At 39.9% G+C, this 23,639-nt stretch overlaps 1 protein-coding gene across 5 annotated transcripts in view; it reads right to left on the reverse strand.

The window, feature by feature from the left end:
* Positions 1-7,753: 7,753 nt before the first annotated feature.
* Positions 7,754-23,639, reverse strand: part of pla2g12a (phospholipase A2, group XIIA) — a 29,072-nt gene continuing 13,186 nt past the window's right edge. For all 5 annotated transcript variants that reach the window (XM_041195028.1, XM_041195026.1, XM_041195030.1 and 2 more), the window contains exons 4-6: positions 16,340-16,416; positions 11,079-11,244; positions 7,754-8,078 (exon numbers count right to left, since the gene is read on the reverse strand). In XM_041195028.1, the coding sequence (XP_041050962.1) occupies positions 7,960-8,078; positions 11,079-11,244; positions 16,340-16,416 (362 nt within the window). In that variant the 3' untranslated portion in view covers positions 7,754-7,959. The remainder of the gene's footprint in view (positions 8,079-11,078; positions 11,245-16,339; positions 16,417-23,639) is intronic.

A 23,639-nucleotide genomic window follows, 5' to 3' on the forward strand; every position in this document is an offset into this window, starting at 1 on the left:
GTGTACACAATGCTTTCAAGTTTCATATCATTGCAAACTTTGGAGTGTGTTCTATACACCAAGGTCCAGGTCATTAATATATATCAGTAAGATTAAAGTCTCAACACTGATCCCTGGGGACTCCAGTACAAACCTTCCTCTGATCTGAAAATCATCCATTAACCACTACACTCCTGTTTCCTATCACTCTAATTTCATTTCCATGTTGCTACTGTCACTTTTATTCCAACAGCTCTAACTTTGCTCACAAGTCTGTTGTGCAGCACTGTATAAAATGCCTTTTGAGAGTCCATGTAAACCACATCTACAACTTTACCCTCAGCAACCTTCACTGCTACCCCTTCAACAAACTCCAGCAAGTTGGTTAAACATGATTTTCCCTTAACTCCGTGCTGGCTTTCCTTAATTAACCTACATGAGTCCAAGTCACTATTAATTTTGTCCCAAATGATTGTTTCCAGAAGCTCCACTATCATCGAGTTAAACTGACAGAGCTGTAGTTACTGAGCTTATCTTTCCACACTTTTTTGAACAAGGGTGTAACATTGACAATTGCTAGTTGTCTGGCACCATCCCTGAGTTTAAAAACGACTGGAAAATTACAGTCAGTGCCGCCACAATTTCCACTCTCACTTCCTTCAGTGTTCTTGGATGCATCTCATCCAGTCCTGGTACTTTAAAAAAATTATTCTTCCATGAGATGGCAAGGCCAGTATTTGTTGCCCATCCCTAATTGTCCTCAAACTGAGTGGCTTGTTATACAACTACAGAGAGCAGTTATGAGTAAACCACATGGCTATGGACCTGGAGTCACATGTAGGCCAGATCAGGTAAGGATGGCAGATTTCCTTCCCTAAAGGACATTAGTGAATCAGATGGGTTTTTACAACAATCAGTAATAGTTTCATGGTCACCATTACTGGAACTAGCTTTCAGTTCCAAATTTACTAATTGAATTTAAATTGCATCAGTTCCAATGGTGGGATTTTAACCCGTGCCCCACAGCATTAGCCTGGACTTCTGGATTATTAGTTCAGTAACATTACCACTATGCCACTATCTCCCCTTTAAGTACAGACAGCCTATCCAATACATCCTCCTTAATATTTTTAAATCTTTCTAGTGTATTAATTACCTCCTCTTTCATCATGACCTGTGCAGCATCTTCTTCAGTAAAGACAGATGCTTCACCTCTTTGGCACATTTGTGTAATTCATAAGGCTTAAATTACCAAATTGTACTGTACATAAACTTAGTGATAAAAAGTCTTAATTTTAATTTGTATGTATGTTTAAGATGATTCGTGAATTTTAAGGTATGTTGTTAAGAAAGTCTTAAAGTTGGCATCTCATTAAGTGCCAAATACCGTGACGTAACTTTACGAAAGAATACATGGGTTCTTTGGGGTTGAACTGAAGTTATAGCTAGGACACATTTGCATATTTGGGTACCAGTGAGTCTAGCTTAGCAATAAAGAAAAGTCAAACTTACAATGTGGATTGGCCAGGAAGATGGCCTGAGGGCTAGATGTTCCAGGGCCTCTAGTAAAAGATACAAGTTATAGTTTAGCATTTTGCAGTAAGAAGAGACGTCAAGACTGCAAAGCTGATTGGCTAGAAGCATAGCCTTGGGCCTAGAATGTTCTGAAGACTGCTGGTTAGATTTATGTGATGAAAGTATAATCATTTTCATAATATTTTATGGTTTATTGTGAAGTAGGTTTATGGGGGTAAGTAGAGTTGGGTCTGTCTGTGTGATTTAATTATATTTGGAGTCAAGTAGACTGCAAGTTTGAAATTATCAAAAGAAGCTATATGCTTGACATGCTAATGAGTAAACATGGATGCTGGCTTAGCATGTAAGGTGTAAAGGGAATTTGCAATTTTAGATAAATGAAGGGACTTTGATTTCAAAGGGACCTTAGTTTGTTTACAACTAGCCAGATAAACAAGGCTAAAGTGTGTGTTTATTTTTCTCAAAGGTTACTGACAATATTGGCAAAATGAAAGTTTTATATTATGGGAAAGATAGTTTCAAAGACATATGAAACAATAGAATTTACATATTAAAAAGAGAAACAAATATAAAGGAGAATGAAATGCTATATGTAAGGAAGGCCATGTAAGATCTAACAGGAGTGTGTGAAATAGTCTTAATGAAGCCTCCAGCCACATGTGCATAAGTCTGCTATATAACAGAACTGAAGTTGGGCAAAAGCCATTTGGAATTCCATTGTCAAGTGGGTACTATGTTAACTTGATAGTTCTGTTTTAAATCCAAAATCTATTTGGGACCATTGCCTTAAAGTGGGTGTAACTGGGGGTCAGGTTAATTAGGTATTTTAGGAGTTACTATAGCAGTAATTGTGGTCTTATGTGCTTGAAATCTTTTGTTAAAAAATACTTTAATTTATTTTTTTAAATCTCTAAAGGTCTTGGTGGACTTATTACTTCTGAATTCAATGCCCACATCTTCTCGTTATAAATACCAATTGCAAAACCGTTGTGATAGTGCAACCAAGTTTCCCTTGTGGATTTGGTCTGCCTAGTACAAATCATCTGCCATGTCATAACAGATACAAATTAAGGTTAGATTGTTGTGGGGACGTTAGGAGTGCTCTTCCCATTGGTCAAAAATTGCAAAAAAGTTAGAAGTTAGTTGCGTTGATCCAGGTGCACATACTTGGGCTAAATGTTGCAAAGCTACCTGCCAAAAGAGTATAAAAATAGGGATGCTAAGGTCTTTATACCTGCCAAGGGTTAGCATTTGTCACAGGACACTTGTTGGGGGGCATTTATCACGAGATAGGATTAGGGCATTTGCTAGTAAGTTAGCATTTATGTAGGGCATTGCCAGTTGATAGGAATTCGTCATGGGCTGAGGGGTTGCCTTAAGAAACCAGTATTAAGCTTAGTTAGTAGTTAAACCAACTGACACAGGGCTGAGGATTGCTTTCAGAATCCAGTATTAAAGATCAGTTAATCCAGTATAGATGGGATGCCAGGGTTAAAGTAATTGCAGACAGAGCATGTGAGTGAGAGCGCGAGCAAGAGCATGAGAGAACACACTCAACAGCCAGCTGTGAAGTATGTAGGTTCAGCAGTTCAGACAGACAAGCAACTTTAGCTGTTGAAGTAAACTGGGAAGTTATGGGCTGGAAAAAGATCCATTAATGTTGAAGCTTGTATCTATATTAGAGCTGAGTTGGCTAAACTGGAATCTCGAAGGACACGGTGAGTCAACAGACCAGGTTCAATGAACTAAGAGAAGACTCCAGAAGTCTTAGGATCTATGGGAAACAGAACAACACATATTGAATTTGTGTATCATGCCATGCCTTGAATAATGAAAAGTATCAATCTTTATTAACCAATAAATCTTGTTAATTTGAATTCTAAATTAGAAAATGTCCTTTTTGCCAATATTATTATTCCTCAACAAGAACTTTCTTACCCTGGGGTTAAGTATAGAGTCCAAATCCCTAACCAAGTAATTCATTTAATAGTTTAGCGATGCCCCTTGCCTCCACATGTAAATCCCCTTTTGGACCCTAATCAATCTTACTCCACCTTTTACAACCCTTTTAATATTTAAATGCATATAGAAGACTTTGGGATTTTTTTATGTTAGCTGCTAGTCTCTTCTCATGCTCTTTGTTCTTATTTGCTTTTTCACTTCCCCTCTGAACCTTCTGTATTCAGCCTGCTTCTCAGTTGTATTAGCCACCTGACATGTGTCATAGGCACACTCATTCAACTTTATCTTAATCTCTTTATCTTTCATCATTCAGGAAGCTCTGGATTTGTTTCCCCTTCCTTTCCATGGGAATATACCTTGACTGTGCCTGAATTCTCTCTTCTTTGGAATCATAGGCTGGCAGGAAAAACGGTACCTGAACAGTGGACTACCTTCAAAGTAATGACATAAGGACCTTTTTAAATGAAAAGATTTATGCTTGTGCAATGCCAGTGAACCTACCCAACCAGAAAGACAATATAAACTATAGCATCTCATTCCTGCAGGCATTTAAAAAAAAAACTTCTTTAGACTTCTCTGTTCCAATATTTCTTTTTCTCTCTTTCTGTATCTGATTTGACTCTAATGCAACCCATTTCCTTCTCCATCACTACTGTTTCTTTCTCTATCCTTAAATCTCATTGGTTAAGGCGGCAGTCTGTTAATTACATTATTCACAAAGGTCCTAGATGCCCTATCAACCTCACATGCCATTATTAGCTTGCACTTTAGAAATTTTCAGGGCAACAAATTTTCAGATTGAAAGGTGAGAAAAAAAATGACATGTCGCAAAATTTCCCTGTTCAGCAAATTTTCAACTAATATTTCCATGCTTGGTAAACCCAAATAGTGCAAAGAAATGCACTCTAATATTGAGGCATATGCAGCAGAACAATTTGAATCAAACTGTAGAGTAACATAAACTCAGGTAGGGAAATGTAAGATTCTACAACTGGCCTCAGAATCTCTCAAAACAGTAAGTATAAAAATCATTGGACATTGTGGGAAAATAATCTGTGCAATGGATTGTAAGAAGTTGCCTTGAAGTGTTATCTGAATAATAAGATTACTTAAAAACTCCCATGATATTAAAAAAACATTGCATCTTTTTGAACTATTTCTTTATAAATGTTAATATTTGATACACAAAATAGAAATGCTACCATTTCAGAATTATATTTAAAGAACAAATAAACAGAAGTCTATTAATAAATTAAGTACATTCCTCATGACTTTCAACATCTTCCCAGAACACAATTTCACCTTCTATCCTGCACCCCACAATTGCCCACTTTGCTGAGACATCATGCGCTCCCAGTTCTCTCATATCACAGGTCAGATGGTGGGCAAAATGGCCTTCACACAAAACAAACAATGGGCTTGAACCACAAACCCAGAATAGAATTCTCTATTGCACTGCTGTAACATTGCCATTTATCACACCAGCTATCTTTGTTGTCTGAATGGAATCATTACTTTAGTATAAATTGATGTCAACTTGTGGACAGTTTTGAGCTGTAAACTTATGGCCACTGGAAACTGGGTTGAGACTACCTGAGTTTCTGTTACAAAAGATACTTGTAGTTAGTTGACTTCTGCACTGGAGTTAAACCCAAGTGCAAAAAGTAAAAGAACAGCAAGTAAACTAACAACACCCAATCCCTGAATTTCAGGCACCTGCAACCTCTTTCCAGTTATCCCTGGTCTTTACTTTCCTTGTTACAGATATCACTGTAAAGATAGGACTTGTGCATGGAGGTTGAGAGCAGACTTCAGTAAAGAAATATTTCTTATTTCAACCTGCCATTTTCCAGTGCAACATCAAAGTAACATGGCACATTTTTAAGACTGGTTAATTTTCAATGCAGAATGTCAACTGTAGCTCCCAGCTCACTAAGCAGCAAAAGGGGAGAGAACATATTTCTGGTGAGAAAGAAAGCCATTTGTTTGTGCCACAGAGGTTGAAGAGGAGGGTTCTTTAAATGCTGCAATTCTTTAAACGCTGCAGCATTCAATAGGATCAGTTACTCAGTTAGCTAGATGGCTATCCTGTGGTTCAGAATTAACACCAACAGCATGGGTTTGATTCCCATTCCAGCTCAAGTAGACTTAGGACCTGCCTCCTTGTCCTGCCCCGACAGTGGAAGCCATCATTTACAAAATTAGATTGTCCTACGAGGAACAATTAAATAGACTGGCCCTTCATTCTCTCGAATTCAGAAGAATGAGAGGTGATCTCAGTCAAACATACAAAATTCTTACAGGGCTCGACAGGGTAAATGCTAGAAGGATGTTTCCCCTGGCTGGGGTGTCTAGAAGCAGGGGATAGAGTCTCAAAATAAGGGGCAGTCATTTAGGACTGAGATGAGGAGGAATTTCTTCAGAGGGTGGTGAATCTTTGAAATTCTCTGCCCCAGAGGGCTGTGGAGGCTCAGTCGTTGAGTATGTTCAAGACTGGCGATCGATACATTTTTTACGTATTAAAAACATCAAGGGATGTGGGCATAGTGCAGGAAAATGGTGTTGAAGTAGATGATCAGCCATTATCTCATTGAATGGTGGAACGGACTCAAAGGGCTGAGTGGCCTACTCCTGCTCTTATTGCTTACATTATGTTCTTAAAAACTGCCAAAAACTCAAGATGGAGCATCAGAAGGTAATCAGCCACGAGAACTCAATATTCAAAAGCAGTAACGTATCAACCAAGATTTAACTTCTCAAAAGGCCAGTTAGAAAAGATAGTCTGTTTCAAGATAAATTTGTGTAACAAAATAAAAATCTATAAGAATTCAGCTGGGCTGGTGCTTCAGTGTATCACTGAAAACAGCAAATGTTCTAGGTACTGTCTTTCCATTGAGGCCAAGGCTCCTACCACCAGTCCACATGGCTGTAAAGATTCCATGGTTCTTTTTGAACAGCAATGGAATTCTCCTGGTGTCCTGGTCAAAATTCATCCCTCTCATTGAAAACTGATTAACTGCTGATCTATCTTATTGCTGTTTGTGGGATAGGAAGGACTGTGTGCCAAAGCTCCCATATTTGCCTATGTAAAAAGTGACTTCCAAAATAATTACTTCATTGTGAAATATTTTGTCCTGAAAATGTGAAAGATAATATATTATTTAAAGTTCTTTAATACAAATTCTTCATTAAAAAAATGGAAATTTGAGGCTCTCAATCTATCAAATGTAAAGTTAAAATTGCAATTACCCGCTGGGGCAAGGAACATGGGAACAGTTAGCAAGATAGTTCTAAACCTGCATTAGATATGTAAACATATTAAATTCAGATAATGTTTCCTTTAAAGATGCATTTTTCTCAGTTCCGATTTCCAGCAGTATGCTCACCAGCATTCACTTGATGATCTGAGCTGCTTACCAATGTCTATTCTTCCTAATGTCACAATTTATTTCACAGCTAGTTAGAATACTAGTCTTCAAATGCTTGGGATACCAAGCCAACACAGAAAATACTGAAAATACCCAGCAGGTCAAACAAAATCTGAGAAGAGAGAAAAACAGTTAACATTTCAGGTCATTGGTCCAATGTCAGGTCAACAACTTGAAACATTAACTATTTTCTCTATCTCCACAGATGCTGCCTGACCTGCTGAGTGTCTCTGACATTTTCTGTTTTTATTCCAGATTTCCAGTAAACTGCAGTACCAAGCCATGTTTGTCAGCCTGGTAACAGTTCCACTTATATGATAAAATAAAAGCAAAATACTGCTGCTGGAAATCTGAAATTAAAACAGAATGTGCTGGAAATACTCAGCAGGTCTGGAAGCATCTGTGGAGAGAAAAACAAGAGTTGAATATGACTCTTCTTCAGAACTGAAGACTCATTAACTCTGTTTCTCTCTCTACTTGATTTAAATGTGCCTTACATCATACAAGATTAACTGGATCTATGATCCCATTTAAAATAAATTAAATCAATCTATTTGTAATTTCTGCACTTCTTTGGGCACCACAGCCCAGCGTCATTTCTAATTAAGTCATGTGACAGCTGTCACTCAGTAACCTGCCACTAGGTGGTGCATGAGCATGGTCAGTTAACTCATTTGATTTTTCTTCACTAATGGTTTGGCATGGGTGGGACAGAGAAAATTCTTCTTTACCATTTTTGCTGAGCTCCATGTCTGAAAAGAAAATGGAATTCAGTGCATGAGCATGAACCTAGAGCCTTTAAAAACACAGCATAGTAACTGGGGCTTAAATCAACATGTCAGACAATGTGCAATAATTCACATCTCAATTTATGTAAATAGTTAGAAGAACATAGAAAATCATATGAAAATCTTCGAAACAGAATCTGTTAGAGAATTTTATACATGTTATGCATTACTCCATAATTAAAAGTCCCTTGAGAAAACTAGAAATTTTCAGCTCCATAGGGAAAGGCACTTCTTCTATAAAAGATTTGTTTTTCTTAATCTTCACATCAGAGGTCAATTTTTTCCTCATATGCGCACTTGCATGAGGCCCGCTGGCTCTCCAGGTAGGGTTTACATCCCAAATGCATAACTGCATTGAAAAGCAATTCTACAGCATGATCACAAGCTACAAAAAAAAAAGAAAAATAAAGTTAGGTTTATTCCTTAGAAGCAACTAACATTAAATAAAAACAAATTTTTAAATGGGCAAAAAGCAGTGGATTCTACTGTCATTGTATAATCAGGATTTTAAATAATTATATCTAGTTACAGCTCAAAGTTCTCATGTGGACTTAGTCTTGGCATAACTTTCCAAATTTTAGCACAGTAATATAATTGGTTAAAAAAACCAAATATATTGTGCTGCATATTGTAATATCTTAATGAAAAGAATATTCTGCTTTTTCACTCTGAAATTACTACACTGCCTGCTGTGCTACTGTAAAGCACCTGGACCAAAAGTCTTGATGCTCTTGACCCATAGGCCACACTTGCGAAAATAACGTTTCAACCACCCCACAAAACTGAATTAATTCAATATCAAAGACAACATTTCTTCTCATGATTGCCTTGTCTCTATCTGACAGATGAATCTGCCCCATTAATTTGAATTCAGCGAACACAGCTGTACTGCCTGATACATTGTGAAATTCAGCATACACAGACTTTGATGTACCTCACTAAACCTTACTTGAGCATACATTGTGTAACATCTTTTAAACTTCTTCATCTTCATCTGTTGTGAAACCATGTTTTATATCAAAAAACTATTTTTGAATTTACTGACTGGAAATCCCTTATTGAATTTTTTTTAAAGGCTAAAGCCACATTCCAGTGACTTGGGTTCACAGTTAAAGATGGCTTCACACTTGCATCACTGTACCTACTGCACTCCAAAACCACTGTCTGCAAAGCTGCACCAGGAACAATGGCCTTGGAGTTGCATGAATGAAGGCCATCACCTATCCAATTAGCAAAGCATCCAGATATTCAAACTGGGTACTCAAACTGGGTGGAGACAGACCATTAGACATAATCACTTGAACAAATGGACCCTGGCTGAGATGGATTCTGAGATGATTTAATTAAGTTACAGCTAGAATACACAAGGCAGGATCATATTTGGAACATTGGGCACCTTGAGAGAGGATCATGTGACAAGCCAGCCCTATGTGTGTTTAATCAATTTTTTTTCTGCAGAACAGGACAAGCAACTGAGATGCTGAAGGAACAAGACCCTGAGTGAGTTCTGTCTCTCTCAATTTCCATCTAACGTGCAAGTTTCAAACCCTGTCTGCTTTTGACTCACCAAGTACCTCAGGCAAAGATTTTTAAAAACTCAACCCGCAGCTATCTTCAGAAGAACAGATAAATTATCCTTCTACAGCTTTAAACTGCCTTGATGCTAAAACCAGCAGGACCACCAAGTTCAGCCTGAAGCCAGCCAAGTCACCAACTTCAAGATCCTTATAACCCTTTAATTTTACTGGACTTTAAATTGCTTAATCTATCCTCATATTCTATAATTTATTTGCGTGTGTGCACACACCTGTGCGTGTGTGTTTAAGCTGAAGCATTTTTATTATTTTTCTTAGCCCGGGTTAACTAAAATAAAGACCATCCTATCTTCTTTTCAAAAGCAGAAGGAAACCTGTCTGATTGTGTCTTTCATGGTCACAGCGTGTAACAGCTAAGCACTCTCAGAATTGGCAAACGTATCCTTTTTTTAAAAAAAAAAACCTGTTACGGTCAAACGAGGAGTGGGAAATGAGGAGAGCCATTTGAACCCTCCTCACCTGGCCATATCATCCCTGGTGTAAACAATTCATAGATGACTCCTTAAGACTCATTTTAAATTATGGTCTCTTTTCTTTGCATTCCATTGTCAAAAGGATGCATAAGGCACTCTCCTGAAAACTGAATTCTTAAGGACCATCGTCAATATCACCCTGTAACCAATTACTAGAATGAAAGTGACAGAAGATCTGCTCTTCAATGTTCTTCCCTCTAGTCTAAAGTCCAGAGGTCTGACTGAGATTAGGAGTATAGTAAATGGATTCACAAGAGAAAACCAATGCCTCCCCCAGGAATGTTATTGTTACTAAACTATATTTTAAGAGTATATCATTCCTCCCTCACACCAAAGCCAGGGGGACGTCAAAAAACAAGTCAATTCTATTAAAGGAAAAGCTTGTCTAGGAAATCATTAATTCACTTTCTTTACTGATTGACAGCAACACTATTCTCACCTGCTGTATACAAATCAGCGCAATTGTTGTCATTACATCAACAAGTACTGCAACCATAGGACTATTTTATTGAGTTATATTATTTTTAAAATTGTTAGACACAAAGATATTAATTTTATAGCACAGTATCTAAATTGCAGTAAGCTCTCAAGTTAATTCACAGAGGGTTTCAACTTTGTGATATTAAAGCAAAACAGCCTGAGGAGTGAGATTTCAATCTGGGAAACCCTCCCCAGAGATAAAGATTTGGCAGAAGGATCGCCTACCCAATAATGTATTTTCCTTATTTTTTGTGTTGCAACATGACAGCTTTGTGCAGTTCCATGCTGGGTGCCATGGTTGGAAAAGACTCACTGTGATCATGGTGGTGTGATCTGGTCAGGCCACATCTTGAATACTTCATTCAGTTCCATTTTGCACGAAATAAGGGATTGTTTTTCTCCCTCTCTCGAAACACTGGCATCAATGCAGAGAAAAGCCACGAGGCTGATCAGAGGGCAGGGGGAGGGAATGCATTCAGACTAAAACAGTCATTTTGGGACTGATGTTAGGAAATTCTCCACATTACAAATTGAACAGTGTATATAAGATTGCCAAATAAAGTAGCAGAGAAATCACCTTGGACATCAATCCTCATGCTGATATGCAAATATAAAGTACAGTATGAGCAAGGAATGAGTCCCGGCCCAAGTCAGGAAGTTACCAGCACTGCATGGAGGGGAACACCAGACAAACCACAGTTCCATAAAATTGCAGTTGATGCTTCAATGTACAGCACCAAAGCATTTGCAGCCCTTTGCTGGGATTCCATATGAATGATGTAAACACATCATAACCACCTGAAAACAGTGAACATCAAATGTTTTACCTGGACTTACCTTGTACAGTTGAATCCATTCCTAATGTTTTCTGTACATTTCTGCAGATTGTGGACAAGCAATGCTGAAACACTTCATCGCAGTCCTGTTTAGTATTACCACAAGTATCATAACAACGATCATGTTGATTGCAGCATTTCGTCATAGAAGGGATTCCCACGTCCAGCTATTTACAAAAATAGACATAAATGTGATTGCGAGCTGGGTAGCAATCTCATGATAAAATTTGCAGTCAATACTAAAAATGGAGAGTGTTGGCCTTCATTATGTTCTGGTACCGTGATGCTCCAAAAGCTGATCATAGGCAGTGCCTGATGGTTAGAAGCACTATACATGCCAGACAACTGTTGTGAAATAAAAAGATAGCACAGACAAATTTATATATTTTTTTATTTATTTAGCTGATGCAGCCATTAGACCCTCATGCCTCTTAATTTCTGCTCCACCCATGGGCCTGGCCTACACAGTTTTTGTGCTGCTGGCCTGGACAGAGTGCCCACATGGCCAGGAAGTGGAGCCAGAGCATTTTGTGCAAGTACAAAGCTGTGTTGTAAGCCAATGCAAAGCACTCTGGGTGAGAACAGAAGGCCAAGAGTCTGTCCTGGAAAGGAGGGATATGCTAATCTAGCTGGGGGCTGAGTAGAATAAAGCTAATTGGTCAGCAAGACACAGAAGCAGGACAGAATTCTCAGCCTGTGTGTAACTTGTGTTGAATCCCTGGAGCCAGGAACTAGAGAGAGATCAGAGAGAGAGAGAGAGAGATCAGAGAGAGAGTGAGAGCAACAGCCTGATTTTTGCATCGGCAGTACCAGGGTGGTGAATTTGCAGCGCAATGTGAAAACCAATTTCATCATCTGCTACATGGCTGCCACGGACCCATTGGTTTTCTGGAAGAGGAATGGAAGCATGGTCAAGAAATATGAACAATAAAAGGCAATAGGCGAATGGGCCATACAGAGGGGCAGAAGATGATGGATGTAGATAGATAGATGCGGCAATTTTCTCTGTTCCTCAGTGCAGCCTCTTGTTAGCATTTGGTTCTATGGATACCAGAAATCCTTCAACATATTGCCCATGCACTCATTCTTTATGTATGAGCCCTGTCAGTTATACAACCAGGGAGGGATGACAGCTGACTTCGATCCCCAATTCTATTCTCCCCATTTTCAAGTAAAGTTACTAAACAGTAATCAGAAACTGGAGCCTTGGCTTCTCAGAACCCATTTCTTGCTCCACAAGCTCCAAGTTCAATTGTAGCAAATTCAGCAGAAATGCAAACCTTAAATCGTGTATGGATCAGGGTGATGCTTTTTTTATAGGGGCCTTCCTTAACGTTTTATTTATGGAAATGTCAGACATGATTTTTGTGTGATCCTTTTCTTAAGCATGTTCCTTTAATTGATCTTTGTCTTTCCTCACAGCTTAACTTTAATACCTTGCCATTCTTTCTCTTCCCCTTCCACATGTCAGGGTTTCATTCCTCCCTTTCCATACTCTCCTCCACACCCCCACCATCCAAAAACAAGTAAAGTTGGCAATCTTGCCATCTCTAACTAAAACATTTTATAACCATCCGAGTTGCCTTCTTCCCCCATTCTCTATTGATTCCTATGAGGAAGAAGTTTGCCCAGATAACTTGGTCAAGGCTTTGAACTTCACTTTACAACAAACTGTCATTATGTAGTAACTTTAACATAACCAAATAACCAGGGCTTTCACATGACAGCAGGAATAGAAAAATTAGGAAAGTTGACTAACAGCACGGAAAGATAAATTTGAAGAGGCCTTTAATGGTCAAGAAAGTTGTAGGCAGAGATTTAATGAGGGAAGACCAAGAGACAACAAAAATGTTATCAAAGAACAGAAGTGTTATCAAATAAAGAATGTGGACTGATGGAGGGAATAGAGGATACTAATGGCCTAGAGCTGGATGACCACAGTCCATTCAATGGAACACAGAAACTAGAGGAAGCCCCATGGAAGAATCTATACAGGAGCATAAGAAGTTTAACTTAGATGCACTGGGAAACAGGGAGCTGATGGAGCAAAGTAGAGATAGAGCGATGAGTAATGTGGCAGCACACGAGCAGCTGAGCTATGGGCCAGGGGGGCAGATATTCAATAAGAACAAAACAAAAACAGAATTACCTGGAAAAACACAGCAGGTCTGGCAGCATCAGCGGAGAAGAACAAAGTTGACGTTTTGAATCCTCATGACGCTTCAACAGAACTAAGTAAAAATAGGAGAGGGGTGAAATATAAGCTGGTTTAAGGTGGGGGGGTGGTAGTTGTAGGGGCAAGCAACCAGTGATAGGAGCAGATAATCAAAAGATGTCACAGACAAAAGAACAAAGAGGTGTTGAAGGTGGTGATATTATCTAAAAGAATGTGCTAATTAAGAATGGATGGCAGGACACGCAAGGTACAGCTCTAGTGGGGTTGGGGTGAAATAAGACATAAATAAGGCATAAAAGGTATAGATTTAAAAATAATGGAAATAGGTGGGAAAAGAAAAATCAATATAAATTATTGGAAAAAACAAAAGGGAGGGGGAAGAAACAGAAAGGGAGCGGGGATGGAGGATGGAGTTCAAGATCTATATTCAATATTCAGTCCAGAAGGCTGTAAAGTGCCTAGTCGGAAGATGAGGTGCTGCTCCTCCAGTTTGCGTTGAGCTTCACTGGAACAATGCAGCAAGCCAAGGGCAGACATGTGGGCAAGAGAGCAGGGTGGAGTGTTAAAATGGCAAGCGACAGGGAGGTCTGGTCATTCTTGTGGACAGACGAAGGTGTTCTACAAAGCAGTCGCACAGTCTGCGTTTGGTCTCTCCAATGTACAGGAGACCACATTGGGAGCAATGAATGCAGTAGACTAAGTTGGGGGAAATGCAAGTGAAATGCTGCTTCACTTGAAAGGAGTGTTTGGGCCCTTGGACGGTGAGGAGAGAGGAAGTGAAGGGGCAGGTGTTGCATATTTTGCGTATGCATGGAGAGGTGCCGTAGGTGGGGGTTGAGGAATAAGGGGTGATGGAGGAGTGGACCAGGATGTTACAGGAGGGAACGATCCCTACAGAATGCCGCCAGGGGGGGTGAAGGGAAGATGTGTTTGGTGGTGGCGTCATGCTGGAGTTGGCGGAAATGGCGGAGGATGATCCTTTGAATGTGGAGGCCGGTGGGGTGATAAGTGAAGACAAGGGGGACCCTATCATGTTTCTGGGAGGGAGGAGAAGGCGTGAGGGGGGATGCGCGGGAGATGGGCCAGATACGGTTGAGGGCGCTGTCAACTACCGTGGGTGGAAAACCTCAGTTAAGGAAGGAGGAGGACATGTCAGAGGAACTGTTTTTGAAGGTAGCATCTTCAGACATGTCCTCCTCCTTCCTTAACTGAGGTTTTCCACCCACGGTAGTTGACAGCGCCCTCAACCGTATCTGGTCCATCTCCCGCGCATCCCCCCTCATGCGTTCTCCTCCCTCCCAGAAACATGATAGGGTCCCCCTTGTCCTCACTTATCACCCCACCGGCCTCCACATTCAAAGAATCATCCTCCGCCATTTCCGCCAACTCCAGCATGACGCCACCACCAAACACATCTTCCCTTCACACCCCTGGCGGCATCAGTAGGGATCGTTCCCTCCGTGACACCCTGGTCCACTCCTCCATCACCCCCTATTCCTCAACCCCCACCATGGCACCTCCCCTTGCATACGCAAAATATGCAACACCTGCCCCTTCACTTCCTCTCTCCTCACCATCCAAGGGCCCAAACACTCCTGTCAAGTGAAGCAGCATTTCACTTGCATTTCCCCCAACTTAGTCTACTGCATTCATTGCTCCCAATACGGTCTCCTCTACATTGGAAGAGACCAAACACAGACTGTGCGACCGCTTTGTAGAACACCTTCGGTCTGTCTGCAAGAATGACCCAGACCTCCCTGTCGCTTGCCATTTTAACACTCCACCCTGCTCTCTTGCCCACATGTCTGCCCTTGGCTTGCTGCATTGTTCCAGTGAAGCTCAACGCAAATGGGAGGAAGAGCACCTCATCTTCTGCCTAGGCACTTTATAGCCTTCTGGATTGAATATTGAATTCAACAATTTTAGATCTTGAACTCCCTCCTCCATCCTCCCCCCCTTTCCATTTCTTCCCCCTTCCTTTTGTTTTTTCCAATAATTTATATAGATTTTTCTTTTCCCACCTATTTCCATTAATTTTAAATGTATTTCCACCCATCGTTTATCTATACCTTTTATGCCCTTTTAGTCTTATTTCACCCCACCTCCACTAGAGCTATCTGTACCTTGCTTATCCTGCTCTCCACTCTTAATTAGCACATTCCTTTAGATAACACCACCATCTTCAACACCTCTTTGCTTTTTTGTCTGTGACATATTTTGATTATCTGCTCCTATCACTGCTTGCTTGTCCCTACAACCTCCCCCCACCCCGACTTCTCTACCCCCACCTTAAACCAGCTTATATTTCACCCCTCTCCTATTTTTACTTAGTTCTGTTGAAGGGTCAAGAGGACTCGAAACGTCAACTTTGTTCTTCTCCACCAATGCTGCCAGACCTGCTGAGTTTTTCCAGGCAATTCTGTTTTTGTTTTGGATGTCCAGCATCCGCAATTTTTTGTTTTTATTTCAATAAGAACAAGCCTGATGACACAAAAACATACATAAAGGTTTCAGCAATAGGTTAAAAACAACTGACAATGAAGATGTGTTGGTTTAAGGCAAATCTGATATTTTCACTTAGTCAAAACATGAACAGGAAAATCCACTTGGATGATAGCACCATGCTGGAGTATGTATCAAAATCACTAAGAAATTGGAAATCTCAAATTAATTTACTTTTATTCCCAGGTATCTTGTCTTAAAGACAAAATTATTTCCTTTAAATCAAGTACTGTAAATAAAAAACACTCCCAATATTTAGCATGCATAATAACTAATGACTGTCAGTAACACTGAGCAACAGAGGCTTAAGGGAAAAATGAATTTGCAATCATGACCTTTAGCAAACTGAATATTGTGCTGATCTTTAAATTTCAACCCAAAAGATATACAGCTGTTTTCAACCTACAGACTTTGCAGTTATGCAACACTCCCCTGCCTATCATGGGAATAATTAAGGAAATATTCTGTTCAGCCAATTTATATTGTTTATTAGCAAAGCTCCTGCAGCATTTCATTTAATATTGCAGAACTTTAATGAAGTTGGTAAGACACAAGATGCAAATGTTTGACAAAGTATTCCTTACATGAACTCCAAACATAGGGGAGCCACATCCATTGGGTGGTGGGGGCTTATACGCGGAACGAGGAACTGGCTTGGATCCTGCAAAGAAAAGTAAAAGTTTAATGCGTTCAATTCCCTCCAGACAGCCAAAAGCAACAGTCCTTGCTGACCGCTATAACGCCTTGATTATAGGAGTGGCACCAAAGGATTGCAAATGTTACATCCTGTTCAAAAAAGGGGAAGGGATAAAACTGGTCACTGATCAATAAATCTGGCATGAGTGGTTGAAAAAAATATTCATTGTCAAGGAGAAAATTAATTCTCACATGGAGAAGCATGGTTTAATAAGGAACAGCTAGTACCAGTTCATTAAAAGCAAATTGTGTCTGACTAAGATTATTGAGTTAATTGATGAAGTAACAGAGAGATGCCTAATGAGGCTAGTGCAGTAGATGTTGTATGTATGGACTTTCAAAATGCTTCTAACAAAATATCACATAACAGACTTATTCAGGGAACAGAAGCACAAGGCATTGAAGGGACTGTGGTAACTTCGTATATAATTGAAGCACAGAATAGTGAAGAACAAAGGTTTTTCTGATTGAAGTATGGGGTGAGGCCCCCAAGGATCCGCATTAGGACCAAAGTTTTGCTTGCTCTATATAAATGATCTGGACTTGGGTGTAAGGAGTACAATTTTGAAGCTTGTAGATGATACAAAACTTGGCAACATAATAAATAGTGTCAAAGATAACAGATTTCCGACAGATATAGACATGTGAAATGGGTAGACAAATGGTGGGTGCAATTTACTGCAGAATAAATGTGAAGTGATGCACTTTGGGAGGAAAATGGACAGGCAGTATGACCTATTTGGAGCTGGAGCAAGAGCAGAGTGACCTGGAGCTGCATATTCACAAATCTTTGAGGACAAGTTGAGAAGAAGGTTAAGGAAGTATATGGGATTTTTGGATTTGTAAACGGGCATCAAATACAAATAAGTCATTCTAAACCTTAGCATACCAGTTGAGGTCTAACCAGTGGTGTGCAGTGTACAATTCTGGGCATCACTATTTAGGAAGGACACCATAGCCCTGGAAAGGGTGCAAAGAAGGTTTACTAGAATGTTCCCAGGGATGAGGAACTTTTGTCATGTGGACAAGTTAGAGAAGCTGGGATTGTTCTTCGTATACACACGCACACAGACAGAGACAGAGACAGAGACGGTATCTAGAACGTAGTGCCTGAAAGAGTGATAGAATCAGATAGGAATTTTTAAAAAGGCAATTGGACATGTGCTTGGAAGGGAACTAATTTGCAGGACTAAGTTGGAGTATGCAGGAATATCAATGTTTTTACATTACATTTTTTGTCTCCGATAAAACCTACAGAAACGTGGAAAGCAAGTTGCTTAGTGTTCTCAAAAACTTGTCTTTTCCTTTCATATTCTCCAAAACCATTCTTACTACTGCTGATTAAGAAGTTTCTGAAACACAGCAGGGGTGCTCAGAGTGCATACATCGAAAGGATTGTTTAAAACAGGGCCATAGTTTAGGAGAGCAATAATAAATAATAATAGAAAACTAACAAACTAGCATGAAACATAGGATTTTTCATCTGTTTGACGAGCACTTTGAAACAACTGGGCAGTTGAAAAATATAAAGCATTGCATCCAGCAAGAACAAAACCACAAGAGAGAAAGGTGCAAGACCAATGCCGTGTTTCCACTTCATTGGAAGGTAAGGAGCAACATTTGAAACCCTGGTGTGTGAACAGGCTTTGAGAAGTCACCTTCACAATTTCACAATAAATCCACGCACAGTAACTTTTAGGATGCAGGTCTGAAGTGCACTAGCGTGAACGGTTGGCTAAGGTATTTAAGTTTAGCATATTTGTCAATAGTAAATGAAGCGAATTATCAAACATATTACAGTGTCTAGTTGTACAAATCTATTCAAAAAGGATAAGGAGGGAATTATCCAACAGGGTGTGGAACTAAATAATTCTTTCAAAGATCCTGAACAAGATTGATAGGCCAAATGGCCCCCTTCTGTGCTGGAAGATTTCAATCTCCATAATCCTACAGCTACAAAGAGTGATTTGACAATATTATTTTTGTTTCATGGCTTCTTGTTGCACATTGCAACCTAAGAATTAACAGAAACAATTAGAGTACATCCAAATATATTGGTGTAAATTGTAGAGCACTGCATGTAGCATCAATGCCACCTTTTTCAAGCACTCCCTGTTAACTGTATTTCATAAAGTTGTCACAGTTCCAAAAATAAAAATGAAACAATGGGAACTTTGCAGAGTATAAAACTGGGTTTGCACAAAGACTAGAAAATTCCATTTGTCAAGGTTCTGGGGAAAGTGTTATTTTGCAACTCAAGTACCTATGAGTTAATACATATGCATTTATCCTCAATTTATTTTACTTTTCAACAGTTCAAATGGACATGCACACACCCACACTGATTACTGGATAGTGATTAGGAGTAAGAACGTAGGCTGCATTCTCCCCTCTAACCAGGGTTGCTGAGAGTAATTGTAGCACACCACACCCACCAATCCCAGCCCCATTTATAGTGTACACCAAGGCCTCTCACCTTAGTGAGACATTAGATGGTACCGTTAACAATGGGGAAGTGTGGAAGACCTCTTATTTCTCTGCTTTCCTGATACATCTCCACTATTATACTGCATTGAAGCTTTCCTCATTGTAATCTCCAACTCTTAGTCCATATCAAAAAGTTAACTCTATTTTCTTTAGGGCTTCATCCTCTGGGTAAAAAAAAAGTAGCCGAAAAAGCAGGGATTTAATTCCCTACTTTACTCAGGCTCCATGAACAGTTTGAGTTTTCCTCTTCCATGTAAAAATGCCTTGCCTTCAACCAGAGTACTTCCTCTTGACAGTACAGTTGAGATTGGAGATTCTGTGCCAAGAATTAGGAGGACAAACCACTTCATGAGGTTTCAATTAACTGCACAACCATGTTTTGTTTCCCCTTTGTTAGAGGTAAACATGCAAATTAGTATTCACTTTTGAGCAATAACAGACACATGGATATTAAGATAATGCTGATAATCTGCAGTGAAGATGATGTGCAGAGAATGCAAAACTGGTTCAGACAGGAATGAACACAAGCCAGACCATTTAGAGCAGCAGCATATTTTAAGATGAGGACAGTGAGCAAATCTATATATTAAAAAGTTTTGCACCTGCCTGTTTCACAGCATGTCAATTTTCTTGCATTTTATTGATAGATGTAAGAGTTCCTCCACCAGTTAGGACGTCACAAATCCTTAGGATGTCACAAATCCCAATGGAAAAGGTGGAATGGTTGCCAAAAAGAGTTTCTCAACAGCCGATTTATTTTTCAACTTAGTGCCGCTATATCTAATCTTTACTCCCTTCAACTGTTTCTCTTCCAGATTCTCCCTATAAACTTCTCCCCCTCCCATCCTCTTCCTGAACCTCTGCTTCACAGCACTGAGAAAATGCATATCATCAGTTGGCTCATCCTAATTTTATTCCCATTCCAAAGTATAGAAAACAACCCAGGGTAACTGAACTTCCAATTGTCTTCATTTCATCAGTGTTCTAGCCAAAGCAGCACAGATCAAGAGGTGGGGGTAAGAAAAGACACAGAGACTGGGATGAATAATAAGAGCCAGACACAGGCAGAATCACAGGGTAGCCCATTACTGAGAAATATTTAATTCTCGGACTAGAAGTTATATCAGGTTTAAGGTCTACAGGAAAGTCAAGGAAAATTAGGGAGGGGGAGCAGTGGCCTTAATGATTAAGGATAAAATTATTTCAATATGACAGGATATAAAGAGAGGCAAACAGGCAGACTTTATGGGTAGAATTAAAAAATGGAAAAAGGATTCAAGACTGCAGTGGGAACTGTGCATAGGATTCATGGTAGCTTGAAAAAGCGCTAAGATTAGACAAGCATGTAGAAAAAGCAAAAGTGTTTTTAATGGGAGATTTTAACTTTCATACAGATTGGGATAAAGAAATCATCATGTCAGAAAGGTAGCTACTATTTTTGTGCATCCAGCATATTGTTGTAAAAAAAAGTATGTCCTAGAACCAATAAGGGCACATGACGTATCAGGTTTAGTAACGAGCCAAATTTACCTTAACAGCCTGATGGTACATGAACATTTATCAAATAACGATCATAAAATGATCAAGCAAGGCTTGATCACGTTTCTTGATGTGGTCACTCACAACTTAAGAGAGCGCAAGGAGAAAAGGAATGGGTGAACATCAGCGGATCAGACAAGGAGCACCAGGCAGGTAGTACAAGAGTCCCCAAAGTGCCCTCCGCTTCCGAATACTGGTGAGAGTGATAGCTCCTCTGAGGAGCCCAGCCACAGCAAAGTTTACGGCACCACAGGCAGCTGAGCTATACAATTTGGGGGGAGGGAAGGAGGAAGGTTGGGAAAGCAATTGCAATGGGAGATTCTATAGTTAGGGGAACAGACAGGCGTTGCTGCAGATGTGAATCCAGGATGGAATGTTGGACCCCTGCTGCTAGGGTCAAGGATGTCACTGAGCAGCTGCAGAACAGAAGTTGGGGGAGGCTAAACAGCCAGTGGTCATGAAAGCATGATACTGAGAAATAGTAAGGTATTCGGTGGAGCCAGACTAGGATGGAATACAATAAGGTCTAAATTAGAAATAAAAATAGAAAATGCTGGAAAAACTCAGCAGGTCTGTCAGCAGCTGTGAAGAGAGAGACAGAGTTAACATTTTGAATCCAATATGACTCTTCTTCAGTTCCAAAGGACTGAAGCAGTCCGTGCCCATATGCAGCATGACCTGGAGAACATCCAGGCTTGGGCTGATAAGTGGCAAGTAACATTCACGCCATACAAGTGCCAGGCAATGACATCACCAGCAAAAGAGGACGCAACCATCTCTCCTTGAGAGATGGTTGGGTCCTTGCATTAACAGCGCCGAATCGCACACTTAGCAGCATCCTGCAGGGTTACACCACTGACCAGAAACTGAACTGGACCAGCTATATACAGTGGCTAAAAGTGATCACGGGATGAGAATGATGCAGCACGTAACTCACCTCCTGACTCCCCAAAGCCATATAAATATTGTGGCTGTGAGAGCAGGTCAGAGGATAGGAATCCTGCAACAAGTAACTCACCTCCTGACTCCCTAAAGCCTGTCTCCCATCCACAAGGCACAAGTCAGGAGTGTGATGGAATACTTTTCATTTGCTAGTGAGTGCAGCTCCAACAATACTCAAGAGGCTTGACACCTTCCAGGACAAAGCAGCCTGCTTGATTGGTACCATATCCACTGCCTTCAACATTCACTCCCTCCACCACGGACACACAGTGGCAGCAGTGTGAACAATCTACAAGATGCACTGCAGCAACTCACCAAGGCTCCTTCGACAGCACCTTCCAAACCCACAACTTCTACCAATAAGGATGACAAGGGTAGCAGATACAGCATCTGCAAGTTCCCCTCCAAGTCACATGCCACCCTCAATTGGCGCTGTATCGCCCTTCCTTCACTGTCTCTTGGTCTAAATGCTGGAAATCAGCCTTCTAACAACACTCTGGGTGTACCTATACCACATGGACTGCAGTATTCAAGCCACCACCTTCTCAAGGGCATTAGGAGATGGGCAACAAATGCTGGCAACACCCATATTCCGTGAAAGAATAAAAAATTTGTCTGATCTGTCTTCTTGTTGTGCAAGAGCACTGAAGAATTGCAAATATTACACCCTTATTCAAAAAGGATAACTACAGACCAACTAGTTTAACCTTGGCAGTAGATTACAGGTTCTAAAAGCTTTCCTATGAGAAAATTAACATTCACTTGGGCAAGTGTGGATTAATTAAGGAAAGCCAGCACAGATTTGTTAAGGGCAAATCATTCTGAACTAATTTGTTTGAGCTTTTGATGAGCAACAGAGAGGGTTATATTCTCTGGAATTAAGGGGTGGTTGGTTCAAACTTTCATGATATTAAAGGGGAAGAAATAGTTTTTCCCTATTTCCACTGATTGTAGAGTCTAAGAATGGGGGGAATAGTCAAAAATTTGGAGCCAGACCTTTCAGGGGTGAAATTAGAAAACACCTCTTCACACCAAGGATGGTTGAAGTTTGGAACTTACTTCTCCAAATAACAATTGATGTTAGATGAATTGTTATTTTTAAAACTAAGATTGATAGATTTCTGTTTCCCAAAGATTTGAAGGGATATGGGACAAAGGTGAGTACATAGAGTTAGGTCATAAATCACCATGATCTCATTGATTAATGAACAGTCTTGAGGGACTAAATTGCCTACTCCTGTTCCTATGTTTCTAGAGTGACCCTCTTGCAAGCAGACTCACCGCCAGAACTGTGAACAGCACTATTTGTCAGAGCTTTACTTGGGTCTCACTGTAATATAGCATATTTCCCGACTCAACACAATAGGAGAGAACTACTGATATTATTAAAATTAATCTAATCAAAACTGACAGTCTGATGACTCACAAGGGTTACAAACTGATCCAGTATATACATTACATTTGGGATTTTTAAACTGAAGAGCATACTCTTTCCCAGTCAGCGATCAACAGAAGAGATTCAGCAGTGGCAAAATGGAAAGCGAAGGCCAGAACACATTCATTTAAGTTGACACAAAAAGGATAAGAAAACACAAGCAAAAGCCAATGTTGGTTCTAGGAATCATAAATTAAAGCAGTGCATTTTCTTATTTTTTAAAAATGCCTATTTTATAGCATTCACATTCATTATCTTTTCCTGATGCCTGAACAAATTTAACAATAAAATAGTGCAACAGAATCAGGTTACCGTAGGCTTCATATCACCCATTAAACATTACTATGAACAAGTAAACTTGTAACTGTCACTCAGACAGTTAAAATTCCACATCTTTAGCACAAAACCTGCACATTCATCAAGCAGGGGCAATGCCTCCCAAATACACACCAACTTCTACCTACGCAATGGTTTTTTCATAAAGACAACAAGCTGTGTGGGCGAGGTGCTTTCAATCTCTCAGTCTCCTGGGTTTGAATTCATTATTTTTACACAACTAAGCAGGTAGGAAATCCTGACCAGCACAGCATTTCTTTATTGCCTGGCAACAACAGCTGCAGGCACTGGCAGTTAGCTAGCAGTTGAGAGAGGAGTACAACAATGGGAAAGCAGGAATTTATTTTTCAAGTTGCCAGTTAGATAGGTTGATTTCCTACAAAATGTGTTTATTCCAGACAAATAAAAATGTTCACTAATACAATAGAAATCAAATCTTGTTCATGGAC

Source organism: Carcharodon carcharias, chromosome 9, assembly GCF_017639515.1.
Source record: "Carcharodon carcharias isolate sCarCar2 chromosome 9, sCarCar2.pri, whole genome shotgun sequence".
Classification (NCBI taxonomy): Eukaryota; Metazoa; Chordata; class Chondrichthyes; order Lamniformes; family Lamnidae; genus Carcharodon; species Carcharodon carcharias.